The following is a 17,592-nucleotide window of genomic DNA, read 5'->3' on the forward strand; positions in this document are numbered from 1 at the left end:
TTGTGTAAAACATGATATTAATGTCAAAATTAAAAGTATAGATTAAACATTTCATTGAAAACAGCAACTGTTGCAAAAAAAACCATGATAAAAGAATAACTGGGCACTGTACACAGCTCTGTACTTCAAACAGTATTTGTGACAGTCATGTACTCTTCATGTACTCTCTAAATAGGTTGTCCACTCCCTGTTGGCCACCTTCAGTTCCGTTTGGGTTTGCTTTTGGGTCGTGCAGCATCTGCTGTCCCTTGTGCTTGGCTAAGATTGACCCAGGCATCCACGATCAGGGAAAATGGGATGATAATCCACAGAGCATTCATGAATACAAAGTAAAACCAGAAATAGATCGGATGCCACATCTCGCTGTGACTGAAACCTTCCCGGTATTCTGTGTAGAAATACAGGACATCTCCGTACAGCTGACCTGTGAGGACAGAGAAGGATCAAATATTTGCAGACTTATTCAGTCAATAAGTGCAGGAGCAAAGCGTTAGGTGCAAAGTGCGGTTCCTACAGAAACCAATACAATTCTAACTGGTGCTGGTCTGACATCAAATTATTTTCCTCTAGGTACTGCACTTTGACCCTTGCATTGATTACTGTAAAAAGACCACAGATGTCTGTTCCCACCCTGCTTTAATACAGGATGCCAATACGAGGCACACTGTCTGCCTCCACCAAGAAAGGCTATGACATTCTTCCATTTGTGTATGACTGTCATATGAATGGGGACTCTATAGAACACAAATACAGAGTTTTGTTTTTTTTCTAGAAATGTGTAAAAATATATTTGTGCCCCATGTTTAGATGTATACAACTGTTAGAATAGCTCTTTATAAAGCTATGCCACTGTCATATATGCCATACCCAAAGGTCTCTTAGATGTTTTTGGTACAATGCTATTTTGGCGACCCTGTCTAAATTTTGTTGGAACTTTACTTCCATGGTCTGTATGACTTTTTGAAAAATTAAAGTGGTAGTAAACTCTTTAAGAAAAAAATAAATAAAAATTTCCCATGCAAGACAAAGGCATAATGTGCTAGTATGCATTATGGACCTGCCTTAAAACGAAGCCATCCAGCAGTGCACTGTCACTGCTGCAGAGGCTTCCATTTACACCCAGTCTTCCAGGTTCACAGGCTGTGGCCACTTGAATGGCTGAGCCGTGATGACGTCACTTCCGCACATGCGAGTGGGAGTCTTGGCTGCTGCCCACAGCTCTGAAGGAACAGCATGGGTATGCCATTCCTTCACAGCGCCTACGCCGGTGATGTCACCGGCTGCTGCTCTCTAGAATATCTCCTAAATGGTGCACACTTGGGAGATATTAATTTTACCTACAGGTAAGCTTTATTATAACCTTTCATGTACAAATAAACAGCAAGAGTTTTCTACCACTTTAATAAAACTGTTGAACCAGATAAGCTCTTTATGAATCTTTGCATTTTGCAGTTCAATCACCACATACATATGAAAAGCTATTGCTGGGCACACTGAAGCAATCAGTATATGCTTACTATAGTTGTGCACAAGTTGCTGTATCTTATAGCAATCCTAAGCCAGCCATACTTGGATTGAAATTCAGCTGGTTCAGCAGCGACCAACTGAGATTCATCCATGTATGGGCAGGCTGACTGTACCCAAGTTGACTTGGGTACAACCAGCTTATTGTATTTTTTACATAAGATTACTGCTATGGCTGCTAGCAGTAATCATTGTCTTTTGCCAGCACGGAAGGTTCCTTGTGCCCTCCCTTCCTCCCCCGCCAGAAGAACACAATAGCATTGCGGGAGGTATTCCCCCATCAACACAGAGAAAAAAAGAAAATCGCGTCATCTATTGGCTGCTTTAGTGACAACTGAAGACATTTCCCTACACTTCCTATCCAAACGTCACAGTGGGGTTGATTTACTAAAACCGAAGAGGGCAAAATCTGGTGCAGCTGTGCATGGTAGCCAATATTGTTTAATTAAGCTTTGACAAAAAAAAACCTGAAAGCTGGTTGGTTTCTATGCAGAGCAGCAACAGATTTTGCACTTTTTAGTTTTAGTAAAAACAACCCACTTGTATGTCAAAGTGGCCATGCGGGATCTCCTGCATGGTAGGGGTTGGGGAAAGACCTGGTAACCTACCCTGTAAAATATTGCTAAGAGAATTCATGGAAAAAGTTGCTTATGAGTGACAGTCCATGCAATCGCCAAGGGTGGGATACGACTGAATAGATAGACAGATAGATAGATAGACAGATAGATAGATAGATAGATAGATAGATAGATAGATAGATAGATAGATAGATAGATAGATAGATAGATAGATAGATAGCTGTGTCTTCAATTATTCACAAATTCTCATCAGCTTCAGCACTCACCAGAAATGTCAGATTCACATTATTGAAGGTCTATAAATGATTGTGTTACAACCTCCTGATCACAGCTCTTCTGTGTATTTGTCCTTTAAACACATAGGGCCTTAAATGTGAGTACCACCCGATACAGTAATTGTAGCCTGCCATAGACATTGTAGGCAGTGGGGCTGGATGCTGCACCTGTCCCTCCTGGGCACACTAAAATGCTGGAAGGAACACACAGCAGCTTGACACCCCCTTGTGTACAAGGGCCCTAAACAGAATTACAACTGCAAATCACCCAGGACTTTCCACCTTTCTCCAGTATATCGGGCAGGAATGTGATATACAGTCACAGAGGTTAAAACAAACATAAAGTCAACACAATAGAACTCTGATTTATTTAAAACTAAGTAAAATCAATTGCAAATGCCAGTTCTAGCATGACTGCCATGTTCAATCCAATAACTTCATCAGAGACATTTGATTTAATCCTATGATTGTGTGTCAGGTTCCTTCCCAATATATTGGAGGACAGGTAGAAAGTCACAGGTGATTTGAAGCTGTAATCCTGTTTAACTACGGCTGTGATGCTCAGGAATGATCAAAGAGCTAGGAGGAGGAATAACACAGTGCAATTTCTGTTGACACAAGCGATTACCTGGAGAATTGATGATCAGGAGACAATAATACAAGCATTTATAGACCTTCAGAAACAAGAGTCTGACCTTTCTGGTGGGTGCTAAAGCTGATAAGCGTTTCTGTGTAATTGAAATCACGGCTGTTGGGAGTACTATTATTGTGCAGTGGTCATAAAGACAGGAGGTGTGTGGGAATTTCCTGATATGGAAATAGGAGACAAGGCAGCAAAACTTTAAAATGCAGAAAACAGGCTTTATTAGTTCAATCCATGCAGATTGAAAGACAAAAAACACACACAGCTCCAGGACAGTCAGTAAACGTGCTTAATCATCAGCACTGACGCGTTTACTTGCTGTCCTGGAGCTGTGTGTGTTATTTGTCTTTTGTATCTGCATGGATTGAACTACAAAGAAGCCTGTTTTCTGCATCTTGGAGTGCTGCTGCCTTGTCTGCTATTTCCACTGATTGTGTCTGTGGTGTCGGCACCCAGGTGCCTCCAGGGACTTTGGATTTCTGCGGGCTAGCTTTGGAGCAATGTGTACCCTGTGTATCTTGTCTCTTAATTAACCTATATGGACACAGACAGCAATATAGATTTGACAGAGGTTCTAACACTTTCCAGCTCTAGGTAAAACTAAAGAAAAAAAAAAAGTTTTGAGTAATTGGCTGTCATCACAACACAAATTTTCACTGCTCAATGCTCAGTCCCAATGTCTATCTCCCCCCTCACCAAGTGACACGATGAGTTGCAGCACGAAACGGTACGGCTTATTCTGCAAGAAGGAGATGACAGTCCAAACGCTGAGCGGACCCCAGGCCCAGGCGGTGACGGTTTCCATGCAAACAGTGAAATTATCAGCTCTGTGGGATTTATAAAAAGGAATAAGAGATTATAGAAAAGAGCAACAAGACAAGTTGATATCTGACAATTGTAATGAGCAGATATACACCTGAGATAAAGTTCTGATACTAAGGAGAAATATTTTCTTACACAGAAATCCTGTTTATAAGGTAAAGCAAATGTGTTCCAAGTCAGTGGCTCCCTAAGATGTGAAGTAGAAAGACCATCATGATGGTCATGAAACTATGAATATCTGAAAATGGTCAACAATGGTAGTGACCATTTTTTGTAACTATCAGTTCCCTTTCAGCATACAGATTCTACTATGACAGGATTCCACCAGGTATTTTATCATCTGCTCACATGGCTTGTCTATGTCTACATATACACTGATGACATTGTTGTTCCAGAATATCTACTTAGAGATTTGAAGGCCTCTGATTACAAGACCCTGGTTCAGATGCAGAAGGTCCATGATATTTATGACATCAACTCTTGTGGGTTCTGTTCAGCATTTGGGGTGATCATTTTTAGTATTCAGTCCATGCTATAGTGATTTCCTGGGTGAGTGTGCAGACCTGCTGTGGCCATTATGGTTTTCAGGTTTCATTTATTTTAAGTATCTGCTTTCCCCCATCATTCTGTATTCATGAGGTGGGGCCTGTTCTTGTATTTTATTGAAGACTTCATAAAATACATAAATGTCAGGGCTACACTTAATGTTTGGGCCTTCTGAGTGATTTGCTCCTAAGCTTAAATCAGGATTTGAGTAAATATTCAAAGGTGGCATCTCTTGATACTCACATAATGTATCTGCTGTCTCCTTTGCCATATTCCTTCCCTAAAATGAGATACAACAGAAAGATAAATGACAAGCATAGAAGACATTGTACAAGAAAATACATAGACTGTTAGCTTGATGTTCTGTTGTAATACTGATCTAAAAAATATAATGCTATCTAACTTACTGACCAGATAGCATACAGATCAAAAGGTCTGATTTCATTAGCTGGCTGCTTGTTCTTGACTCAGAAAGCATTAAAGTGGATCTAAAAGGTAAAACTTTTTTTCAATGTGAGTAAAGAAAACAAGGCTTTTAACCTCTCATTTTTTTGCCATCTGCATTCCATTGGGAGATTTCCCTTCACTTCCTATTCCAGGTAGGGACAGGAAATCCCTCCAAGGCAAGGGAATCCATCAATGTCACCAGAACTAGTGTCTCCATTTGAATATTTCCCCTCTATTCCATTTCTGGTGACAGCCCAAAATTTGGGGGATTCCTTCACTTTCACTCTTGGTGATAATGATAGACAGGACCAATAGAGCAACAGAGATGGTGAAGCTTCCCAACGTGGGCACAGACAGCAATAACAAATATTACATGTGTTCAGACAATCTAAAAAGAAAAAAAAAAAGTTATGTCTTTAGTTATACTTAATTGCATTGTGAGAAAGAGTGTAGCCTCTTCTTTTAGGCCTTCTGTAAAGTGGAGGTAAAAAAAAAAAGTGTTCTTGTATTTAGCAACCAAGTAAATGCTCTGCTTATCTTTACTATGTTGCACTAGAAAAACTAGAGCCGGAATCTGATAAACATAGATGTCCTTTGGATGGTATGCAAAGTCCAAAACAAAGTCTACCATGTTTCTAAGATAGAGGCTGATATGGACAAGGCTGAAGGGGGGGTATTTATAAAAATTACAGACTGCAAACTGGGCAGTCTTGGCACTTCCCAAAAAATGTTGCTGATTTTAAAAAATTGTAAAGTATGCACAATTCCTAAATGTGTTTCGGTTAAAAATGTTGAGGTCGTCTTACCTGTAAATTGGATTTCCAGAAATCTTTAGGACAGCACATAAGTCATTCTATCTCATGGGATGTCCTGAAAGATGACTGGGTACAAAAAAAAGTAATTCAAAAGGTCAGAGACTGCCTCCTTTGCAACCTAAAGAAATTGTGTAAACACCCCCACAGTTGTTTTTAAATCGGACACTTTCATAAATAAGGATCTAGTGTCTATGAAGAGCCCCTCTCACATCTGTAAATCCCATTACACCATATACATTGACCTGCATTTATCTGTATAGATTGATGCAGGCTCAATGCCAGAACATATAGAAAAACATCTGTGTTTTATGCACACTGTTTACACCACAAGGCTACACTGAGGTGGGTGGTGTGTACCCCTTCTCACCGCTACACAATGGACATCAGCCTGCCTACTGAAAAAACCCACGTGCATATTAAGCATATTCCTGGATCTGCATGAGTCCCCACCATCACCCCCCGACTATTTAAAGACTATACAAAGCCAAAAAGTTTTTGTCACATTTTGAAAACAGTAGGAAAGGGTTATAATCCTTTTTTTTTTTTGCTTTCTATGATCTATTGGAGAAATAGATGTCCCTTGGTTTCCTGTTGCAAAAACACGAAAGGTAATGAGAGGAAATCCCTCTAACAGAAGAGTAAATCCCCTCTTAATCTCGGCCAGTTCAGCAGGAACAGACCGGGATTTGATCCACCTATGGGCAGGTTGAAGTTGTTCTATTGATTGACTTGGGTACAACCAGTCTGTCTGATTTTCAGCATGCAATTACTGCCCACGGCTATAGCCGCTAGCAGTAATCATTGTGTTCTCTTGGCCAGGAAGGCTCCCTGTGCCCCCCCTCTCCCGCCAGTCAGTGTTGATGGGGGAATCGGATGATTATTTTTCCTTCCACAAAATCGATTCATCTATGACCTGCCTTAGACAGCTGACACTTGAACAGGTGTCCCCATTGGATATTTACCCTCAGTGACAACTGCAAAATGTTGACCTTCTCATCACTGACAATGGTTACCAAGACAAACTGAGTGGGGAATTTTCCCAGCGGCGACACAGACCATGATAAAGACCTAACAGGAGTCCAAACACTTCCCTACTCTATCCAAGAAAAAAAATGCCTTTAGATGCAGTTTAAATCCTCTTATTCCACTTACACAGCTGTGACAGGAAAGACTGGTCCCTTGGAATGATGTTGTAGTAGAGAGAGAACCAGCCTTCAATGACACCATGAATGAAACCACAGATCATGAACCAGCAGAGGATGAGACGACGAACAGAGCTGATCCCAGCAACCCGGCCAGCCAAGAACCAGGTCCCAACCAGAAACACCCCAGATACTGAGAACAGGAAGGTCAAAATCTCCCACATGACACGATCATTGGGTTGGTAACCCTCGATGTGCAGATCACGAGGCCAGTAAGGGTGAGGAGTGGGTGCCACTGCTTCTGGTGCCATGTTGCTTTTTCTGTGGAAGAGAGATTAAAAGGTCAGTAGTGAACTCACAAAGGAAATAAGAACTGCTGATGTGTACCCCAGCTACCAATACCACTTCACTTTAGCCTACCATATGCTGAGACAGCAAGAGTCTGATTGGCTGGTCTGGGCAGCATAGAAAGCTCTTGTTCAAAGTCAGAGCATCACAAAGTATTGAAGTCATTGGAAACCACGAAAGCCTGTGAACTGGCTAAAAGAGGACATACAGCCTATGTCTGGAGGGAATTTCTTTTGCTTTTTATTGGGTGTTTTAGATGTTTTCAATAGGTTGGGGTTTAGGGATGGTTTATATATATATGTCAGTAAAACGTATATGCTGTTGGCTTCAAGCATGTGTAAGCATAAGGCCACCTTGGCACACCGTAACTCTACTTACATTCACTGCATTACATAATACTTCTTTTGGCCCTTCAAAGTCATTACGTCTGGGCACACCTTTTGCTCTGTTGGTGCTAGAGCACTGTTTTTATTTTTAATTTTTTTTAATGTGCAATTGATAGCCCCTGCGTGGGCGTGTTTTGTTGCTCCTGTCTTAAACTGTTTATAAATTAATAAAAACATTAAAATACAAAGTGATTACATCATGCATGAAACTTGATCAAAGCATTGTAGTGAAAATGAATTTAAAAAAAATAGCTTTTTGCTTTGGACATCCATATGGCCTTCTCAGAGCAATAGCAGTAGTAAAGCAACAATCTTTGAATCTGGTGTTTCTTTGAACCTTTGGCACATGACCCGGGGCGTGATGTCAATGAGGCAAAATCACGTGGCACTCAATGGGGGGCAGCACAGAGGTTGGGTGGTCCATACTGGGCACTCTACTCTCCTGCAGATCATGTACACAATATGATGTTATGGAGCTTTTTTTTAGGACGCTGGCACTGCCTTGCACCGTAACAGCCAAAGATGCTGTGCAACCTAGCTGCCAGCATCCAATGGTACACAGTTGTACAATGTCTTTGGTTACCATGTCTTTGGTTCTAGCAACCTGGGGGCAGCAAAAATGGCTGCATGGGGTGGCAAAAATGAGGAAGGGGCACCTGGCGTGTCCATGGGACTCCGAATATTTAGATCACCAGAAACATTCAATAGCCAGTATGATCTCCAGCAGCATCCTCATTACCGTGCCTAGCATGGCTCCCAAGAAGCAGAAACAACAGCAATTCACCTAGGCACGCTCCTGGACATGGTGAATTCTATACCCTGGTTTCAATCCTGCACTTCTAAAGCATGCTGTTGGCTGCAGTTTAGATGTGGCTTTCAGCAAGTACCCCTTCCACAGGAATGAATGGCAATACTCTTACTATGTGCCCACCCCACAACATGCAAAGATGAAAATCAGAAAGCAACCGCTCTATAAATTGTCAGATCATTAAATATCATATATATATATATATATATATATATATATATATATATATATGTGTAGGTGTTCCATTTCCATGTGGAAGAGTGAATGGGTCCTTAGAGTTAGATGTCCAAATGCATTGCAAGAAGCCACATAGAGTCAGGAGTCCTCTGCACAACACTGCCATTGAATGTTCTATCACAGAGACAGGACATGTTCCCCAGGAAGGAAATGATAGGATATTATATATAGATGAAAGGCTGAACAAGCAGACTTACTTCTGTCCTGCTGATTGTTTCGTCTCCAGCCAATCCAGCACTTCTCTATAACCTGCATCCTCCTGCATAGAGTATACCACTTCTCACGCCTACTGTCACTCTTCCTCCAATCCTATCACGGGCCTGTCATTTGCCATCCAATCACAAACGGTGCATTTCAAGCACACCTTGTCGACCCATTGAAAACGCCGGCACCCCCTGCCTTATTGGTCTAAACGAAGGGGGCGGTCACTACCGCGGTCTATGAACCTCGCAAGACGCTCGGTCCACGCTATCGGGTTGGTCGAAGAGTGCGGAAAGAAGTCGGACCGGGCTGTGATTGGCTGTATTCTGCAGCTGGTATGGCGCTGGCTACTCCCTGTATCACCATGGCAGTGGAGCAATACAGGTTGTGCAGGGAAAAGTCTGTCCCCTAGCCATAGGCGGCCATTGTATCGGTTAGAAGGTATAGGCACGGTTTGTAAGGAGACATTTGCATGTGTACAGCTTGTGTTTATATTTCACCCGACTGCCCACTCACCACCAAAAGAATGGAGCAGGTCAGGGTAGCTAGGGGTGTTTCAATGTCGATTGGATGTAAGAAGTCTCATTCCTCCTGCTGCATTCTCCTCCATCATGTAATAGACACTGATCAGCCATAACTATGACCCACTGACAGGTGGCAGAGAAAAATGGGTGTCACAGTTTATTGTGTATGGGGATGTGTAGCTGATGAGTGGTCAGGGTGCCCATGCTGACCTGTGTTCCCAGACAAAAGTGGCTAGAATGGGCATGAGTATGAGAAGTTGGAGCAATGGAAGAAGGTGGCCTGGTCTGATGAGTCACGTTGTCACTTATATCATGTGGATGGCCGGGAATGTTTTGTGTGTCACCTGGGGAAGGGATGGCACTAGGATACAGTATGGAACGAAGGCAGTGTGATGCTTTGGGCAATGTTCTGCTGGGAGACCTCAGTCTTACCATTTATGTGGATGTTACTTTAACCCATACTGCTTACCAGGGGCGGACTGACAACTCATGGGGCCCCTGGGCCCAAACTCAAAAAAGCCTATAAAAAAAGGTACTAGGGGCATCTCATGGGGCCCCCTACTGACCCCGGGCCCTCGGGCAGTGCCCGAGTTTCCAAATGGTCAGTCCACCCCTGCCACTTACCTAAACTTTGTTGGTGGCAAAGTACACCCCTTCATGGAAACAATATTCCCTGATGGCAGTGGCCTCTTTCAGCAGAATAATGCACCCTGCCACGCTGTAAACATGGTTTGAAGAACACAAAAATTTGGAGGTGTTGACTTGGCCTCCAAGTTCTCCAGATCTCAATCTAATTGAGCACCTGTGGGATGTGCTGGAAAAACAAGTCCGATCCATGGAGGCCCCACCTCACAACCTACAGGATTTAAAGTGTTCATGGGTGGAGGGATGGGGAGGGACACTTTTTAAAAATTATTATTTTATTTACTTTTTTTGCACTGTCTCCTCCTGGGATATGTGACATGCATGGCAGGCCTAGGTGAAATACGTACATTAGGGGATTGAACAGACCTTCTTTGACAAGAAATAAGGTAAATAAACAAAAAAAAGGTGCATTGTTTGTGTAAAGGAGGGCTGGAGAGGAGGGAACTTAGTGTTACTAAACCTATAACCCTGCATTAACTATATCGGGTCTCCCTGTACACAGAATATGGAAGTGCAATTATTTTAGTAAATATAAACGGCTAAATACCTTTTCTCATCAGAAGTTTAGAGCAGTCTTGTGACTTCTATCAGTGTCCAGCAGAGCACATGGTAAAGCTTGTAGGAGGAGTTTTCTTTCTGCTCTAGGAGTATGCAGAACCCCTGACCTCTGCCTAGACAATGTTGATTGGCCCTGTGCTGATCACATGCACTCTCCCACAAAAAAAGCAAACTGAGCATGGACAGAGTGACTCCACGTGATATGTCTTATCAAGAGATAAGAGAAGGGCACTGGAAGAAGGGGAGGATCAGAGAGGACAGGATATAACAGCCTTTTAACACAATGCAGAGGTTTAACCCCTTAGATTCCATAGTGAGTGTAGCAAGCATGTTTTACTGCATATACTCTCTCTGGTCATCTGTACTATGTCTGCAGTCTCTGGTCATCTCCTGTACTGATTTTACTGTTTTGCGTTTAATAACACTTTAAGGGATCTGCCTACAGATTGCTTGGTGCCAGATGCCACAGCATACCCTCAAAGGCCTAGTGGAGCTCATTCCGCAATGGGTCACGGCTGTATTGGCAGAAAAAAGGGGGGCCTGCTTAGAGCAGACCTTCATCCTCATTGTTAAAGTGTTACTAAACCTACCTTCTTCTACTGTCCTCAATCCATCTGCTGATAGAACAGAACCTTGGGGGCAAGTCTGCACATGATCAGTTTGGTGTGTATTGCTAGAGAGGTTTTTTTTTTTTATCTTGGTGGAGTGCATGTGATCAGTACTGGGCCAATCAGAGGGTTAAGGGTAACACGGCCTCAAAGGACAAGCAGGGGGGATTGAAAACTCCTCCTACAAGCTTTAAACAGTGCTCTGCTGGACACTGAGAGAAGTTACAAGACTGCTCTAACTGCTGATGAGAAAAGGTATTTAGCAGTTTATATTTACTAAAATAATTGCACTTCCATGTTGTGTGTACTGCGGGAGACCAGAGAGAGTGAATGCAGAGTCCTGGGTTTAGGAACACTTTAAGTTCCCTCCTCTCCAGCCCTCCTTCCCTTCTTTACACGAACAATGCACCTTTTTTGTTTATTTACCTTATTTCTTGTCAAAGAAGGTCTGTCCAACCCCCTAATGTACATAATTCACCTAGGCCTGCCATGCATGTCACACATCCCAGGAGGAGGGGGCGGGCCCAGTAGCGTGTCATCACGAGGCCCGTCGCTTAAAGCTGGAAGAGCCGTGCAGGGGCAGAATTCTGAGAGGATTCTGTGGAAAGCCACTGGATCGCTGGGCAGGTATCTGAAATGGTTACAACTTGCATCAACGTAAGCAAGTGTTTATAAAAAAAAATTCGAGGGGGAAGAGATCCACTTTAGAGAGGATCTTCATTTGGTTTGAAACAAATGAAAAGTCAGCGGCTACAAATACTGCAGCCAGTGGCGTCCTGAGGCAGGTGCGGGGAGTGTGGCCGGGTGACACCGACCACATGGGGTGACACCGGACCTGCTCCGCGAAAAGGTAAGTTGTAAAGCGTGCTGACGATTCCTGCAGGATGGATCAGATCTGCAGATTCAGCATATTGGATCGGAGTCCGATCCATTATGCTCAATCCTCAGATCCGATCCATTCTGCGGGGATCATTGGAGGGGGTGTCACCAAGTGTTACCGCACCGGGTGACACCAACCCTAGGGACGCCTCTGACTGCAGCTGCTGATTTTTAAAAAAGGACACTCATCTGTCCAGGGGTCCAGCGCTGTCCTCCCCCCAAACCGACTATTTGCTGTCTTCGTTTCCCCGGCACAGACATGTGAGACGCTGGTGGCGATTCCTCGCGGCTTCACAGCTGGCTGCCCTTTGAGCATGCCTAAGCCGTGCTGCGCTTAGTGAGTGGTCCTGCAGTCTTCGGGGACCAGTGATGTGGCCCATGAGCTCGAGGAAGGGGGATAAACTTTCAGTGGATTAGTGCACCGATCCGAACAGAAATGGGGGTGGGTACCTGTCAGAACCTGGTACCTGCTATCACCCAAAATAGAAGCGGGGGGGAGGGGGAGGGATATAAAGCGGAATTTCCCCTATAGGGTGAAGTTCCGCTTTAATAATGAATGGGTGGTTATATAGTTATGGAAGATTTTTGGAAGCAAGTACACTGTACCCACGTGAGATAACAAAATGTGACGTCAGATGGCAGCAGATTCCATGGAGATGGAGGGAATACTGAACCCTTTGTAGAAGTTGAACCAGTGTCTACCTGCAATAGCAAATGGGGACACTAGATGGCGGCAGCATCTAATTCCGAACTAAGAATACAGACGGGTTATACTGACCGCATGGAGATCATGTGATTCTCTGAACGGTGACCCACAATGCATTCCGAGTGAAGCAGTGCTGTCCACTATACAAGCTGCAACAGGCATTCTCTGCACACGTCTGTTCTGTTCAGCGCTGTGTCTCCCTGCTAATCCCACCCCTTTCTACTCCCATTGGCCAGTGTTCCTGGCAATCACCAAAAACTTCACAGTCCGGGGCTTTGGGATGCTCCTCCACTCTGATTGGTCTAGCTGTGCAATTCCTGCTCTCTGATTAGCCGGCCATTACAGCTCTGCTCAGTGGCATGTAAGGTTGTTCATTTGATTGGTCTGTCTGCCTCTGTCCTGCTCTGGTATTGGACAGGCATAGCCCTGCTTGGATTGGGTTATGAGATTTAGTCCTGGTTGGTGATTGGTGCATTTTTCCTCTAGTCTCCTCTCATTTGTTAAGACCAGTCACTATTGGTGAAAGCATCCCCCTTTTCCTGGGGACAGAATGAGGGAAGGGATGGAATAGAGCAGAGCTGGAGCTGCTGCTGGGTAACATAGCTGTGCCTTTCCTTGTGATAATGTTATGTCTTCATATGGATATACATGCCTTCTTATACAGTGAATGATGGAATGTGTGTTTGCTGCCTGCAGGTTGTGACCGCTGAACCCCCATTTTCCCAGGACCAAACATGGCCGCCTTCAGCCGCAGGGAGTTCTATGAGCAACTGCTCCATGGCTGCGTTATTCCCACCGCTCTGCAAGGATTGGATCAGATCTGGGTGCTGCTTCTCATGTGCCTGGGCTGCAGGGTGCTCTGGAGGCTGGGTGAGACCCTCTATGTACAGCTTGGGGTGACCTGGATGTAATGGGCAACATTCACCAAAATGCAGATCTAAGAACTGTCAGGGCTGCACAGGACCATCTGTCATTTGCAGATTTTTAGTGTAGGCTACAATGTGAAAAGGGTCCAGCTGATTGGTGGCTTCAAGCAACACAGATTTCTCATTTCAGGAAATTTGGTAAACAAGGCCCAGTGATCAGTAAACATCACATATAAGATCTGATTAAAAAAAAAGTTTGTATGGCATTAAAGGAGACTGTCAGGGAAGAAATATAGGCTACTGTTGCTGGCCTGTGTGAAAGTGCTAGTTGCCTGGCTGTCATGCTGATAATCTGGCTTTTATACTTTCTTAGGATGTCGCATTTCTGACTTCAGTGTTTGCTTGCTTGATCTAGATCTCAGAGAGTATTACAGCCAGGCAGCCAGCATGTTGTGAAGGACGTTAGCAATGGCAGTCTTTGTATTTCTCTCATGACAGATTCTCTTTAGGAGATTGCTTATGCTTTGCAAATGGCAGTGATCGGGAGTACAGTGGATTTTCTTTGCAGAGTGTGTTTGTATGCTTTGTATAAAACCAACTTTTATTGTTCTCCATCCCTGCAGGCCTCCCATCCCACATCAAGCACCTGTTCACAATCGCCGGTGGTTTCTTCTGCCTCTATCATTTCTTCCGCCTGCAGATGATCTGGGTGGTCCTCATGAGCCTGCTGTGTTACCTGGTCCTGTTTCTGTGCCGACACTCTCAGCATCGGGGGGTCCTTCTCTCCATCACCGTCCTGATCTACCTCCTCATGGGGTGAGAATCCAGTGCTCTAAAATCAGCAAGCCTAAATCAACCACAGTAGCCAATCAGAATTTGTTTTACTGGTATCACCAAAACCGAAAACTGATTGGCTGCAATGTGTTCTTGCAATTATCACATAGTCTTTTCTTTATTTAGGGGAGGTCACAAGTGCAATGTTAGCATATACATTTTCACATCGTGATCTGTAACATTCAGGAAGCATACAGGTTTAAGGGCCTTCACTCCAGGCTATTGTGGAAATGCACATCAAAGTGTCCATAAGCACACATCATAAAAAAACTATCAATAAATGCTGTATTACATGCTGTTCATACTCACTCATTCACTGCGGGATTCGTTTTCTGTATTCTGCAAACACCTGGTTGATCCTGCTGTTCTCTATCCCATTCTGTCTATTCTCCCAGTGCAGTTGGAGATGTTGCAGAGCAGTGTTGGCAGCTTTGCACATGCTCATTTTTCAGTGAGTTTTTATGCTGAGCATTTCCTCCCTATCACATCTGAGCAGCTCATGTGACTTTAGAGTCACACATGTGGACATATACACAGTGGTAAATGACAGCCCGCTTCCTCCCTTCTCCTCCATGCTCACTAACCAGTGAAAGATGGAATATTACATCTTGATAGATGAAGGCTTTACCTCCCTGTTATTCTAATACACAGGTTGGAGGTGCGTGACATAGCCTGTGGGGAAACAAAGAAATACAGCGCCTCTAAGTGTGTACTGTGAAGGTATTTAATAGAAAGATAAGTAGTAACTTACATCTTAGAATTTAAAAACAGGCTCATGGGTAAGAGGGTGAGACATCTGTAGCCAGATGTTGTTGTGTGTCTGATCCAGAGAGGAGATCGATTGAGTCCGTCAGCAGGTGGTGCTGTGCATGTGCAACATGGATGGTAAGCCTGGTGGAATCTCTAAGGTGTCTGCCAGCAGATGGTGCTGTGCATATGCAGCATGGATGGTGGAGCCTGGCAGAGTCTCCAAGATGTCCGGGATCAGCACATGTGGCGTCTCCTATCGGTCTTGTGACCACACAGTGCTGAGTCCTGGGTGGCTGCGGAGGCTTGTTAGAGGAAACTGACAACTCCCAGGGCAAGGGTGCCAGTGGGGTAATGTCACTGCTTTGGGAATTCTTCATCGTTGTCAGCTGTCACCAAGCTACCCAAAACCCAGAGTTGTGCAGTCACCTGACTGCTGGAAAGCAGATTTAAAAAAATCTACTCTTGACGAGAGCACAGCATTTTGGAAACTTGTCCTTGGGATTGAAATCTGTTATCCTCTGCTTCTTCCATTTGTCCTCCAGCATAATATTTCTTCACCGCAGCATTAAACCCCCCCCCCCCCCCCCTTTTTTTTTTTTTTTTTTTCTCCTCTCCTATTCCCACCCCTCCATCCATCCCCTCTCACCTTCCCTCTAACACTATATGCTCTCGCTTTCTCAATTCTTTTGATTCTCTCTTCTTAGAAAATTGAGCGTATGTTATGCCTGATAATCAACATTACTGGTACTTGAAGACATCTTTACTATCCCAGTTTCTAGAGGTTCCTACTCTCCAACGTGGCTTATAGCCACCTCCCAGATTTTCAATCAATCTACCTTTTAGGTTTACGCTTTTCAATGAGCCGGCTATTTCAATTTACGACACCACCTTCTTTACTTGCTTACAATATCTGACACCTATCTGATATTTTTGCACTTTGTATGATGTGTACAGACATATATTTCAAGGTATTGAAGTGATCAGTAGTTGGCAGGGCACCACTATGGCAATACAGACCAGTAGGTAAAAAAAGACCTGTTATAGCTGAAGAAACATCAATGTTCCATATGTATTCCACATATAGTCAGTGCAGATGTCTCCCTTTTGCAACCATCTCAGAAAATGCATGCAAAATCAATCCAAAATGGTAGTTGACAGTAATGTGCTATTTCCATAATGTACATCATGCAAGTGGCACATTAATTACATTAAAACCTGTGTATTCTGGTAAATGTATTTACACCCATACTTGTGTTGTATGGTATTTTGTTTGATTTCCATGTTTCTTGTCTTGACAGTGAGATGCACATGGTGGATACAGCAAGTTGGCATAAAATGAGAGGTTAGTACTTGGATTTCCTTTGTATACATAAAGAAATCCCCACTCATTGGATAACATTCACAGACTGCTCCCCATAGGGAGAGAGCAACTTGTAGAAATAACATGCGATCTATTTGTCCACATATACAGTAATTTTAACTATTGTTCAACATTTTTTATGATCCATAAATGTATATATAATTTTTTGTATTGTACAAAGAGACCCAGTCACCACGGCGTGCCAATTAAATTAAGCATCTTAAAAACTCACATAATCATACACTATATTGCCAAAAGTATTGGGACGCCTGCCTTTACACGCGCATGAACTTTAATGGCATCCCAGTCTTAGTCCGTAGGGTTCAATATTGAGTTGGCCCACCCTTTGCAGCTATAACAGCTTCAAGTCTTCTGGGAAGGCTGTCCACAAGGTTTAGGAGTGCGTCTATGAGAATGTTTGACCGTTCTTCCAGAAGTGCATTTGTGAGGTCAGGCACTGACGTCAGACGTGAGGGCTTGGCTTGCAGTCTCCGCTCTAATTCATCCCAAAGGTGTTCTGTTGGGTTGAGGTCAGGACTCTGTGCAGTCCAGTCAAGTTCCTCATTTCCAAACTCGATCCATATCTTTGTGGTCCTTGATTTGTGCACTGGTGTGCAGTCATGTTGGAACAGGAAGGGGCCATCCCCAAACTGTTCCCACAAAGTTAGGAACATGAAATTGTCCAAAATGTCTTGATATGCTGATGCCTTAAGAGTTCCCTTCAATGGAATTAAGGGGCTAAGCCTAACCCCTGAAAAGAAACCCCACACCATAATTCCCCCTCCACCACCTTTTACACTTGGCGCAATGCAGTCAGGCAAGTACCGATCTCCTGGCAACCGCCAAACTAAGACATGTCCATCGGATTGCCAGACACAGAACTGTGATTCATCACTCCAGAGAACACATCTCCAATGCTTTAGAGTCCAGTGGCGGCGTGCTTTACACCACTGCATCCGACACTTTGCATTGCACTTGGTGTTGTAAGGCTTGGATGCAGCTGCTCAGCCATGGAAACCATTCCATTAAGCTCTCTACGCACTGTTATTGTGCTAATCTGAAGGACACATGAAGTTTGGAAGTATTTAGC

The 17,592-nt window shown here is 43.7% G+C and overlaps 2 protein-coding genes across 8 annotated transcripts in view; one reads left to right on the top strand and one right to left on the bottom strand.

The window, feature by feature from the left end:
• EBP (EBP cholestenol delta-isomerase) lies at positions 1–12,898 on the bottom strand. Of its 2 annotated transcripts, none has more exons than XM_089675269.1 (5): positions 12,765–12,898; positions 6,803–7,113; positions 4,632–4,668; positions 3,717–3,847; positions 1–424 (listed from the first exon to the last, which is right to left on the bottom strand). In XM_089675269.1, the coding sequence occupies exons 1-5, from the start codon at positions 12,776–12,778 to the stop codon at positions 201–203; spliced, it is 717 nt and encodes a 238-aa protein (XP_089531395.1). In that variant the 5' UTR covers positions 12,779–12,898; the 3' UTR covers positions 1–200. The 2 variants fall into 2 exon arrangements, with proteins under 2 accessions (XP_089531395.1, XP_089531394.1); XM_089675268.1 differs by lacking the exon at positions 12,765–12,898 and adding an exon at positions 8,769–8,914.
• Positions 12,899–13,158: 260 nt separating this feature from the next.
• The window catches only part of PORCN (porcupine O-acyltransferase), a 35,020-nt gene continuing 30,586 nt past the window's right edge, over positions 13,159–17,592 (top strand). For all 6 annotated transcript variants that reach the window (XM_089675273.1, XM_089675274.1, XM_089675275.1 and 3 more), the window contains exons 1-4: positions 13,159–13,286; positions 13,389–13,562; positions 14,182–14,374; positions 16,441–16,484. In XM_089675273.1, coding sequence (XP_089531399.1) covers positions 13,427–13,562; positions 14,182–14,374; positions 16,441–16,484 — 373 coding nt within the window. In that variant the 5' untranslated portion in view covers positions 13,159–13,286; positions 13,389–13,426. The remainder of the gene's footprint in view (positions 13,287–13,388; positions 13,563–14,181; positions 14,375–16,440; positions 16,485–17,592) is intronic.

Source organism: Staurois parvus, unplaced genomic scaffold, assembly GCF_062004578.1.
Source record: "Staurois parvus isolate SC_StPar_1 unplaced genomic scaffold, SC_StPar_1.0 ptg000154l, whole genome shotgun sequence".
In the NCBI taxonomy this organism is placed as follows: Eukaryota; Metazoa; Chordata; class Amphibia; order Anura; family Ranidae; genus Staurois; species Staurois parvus.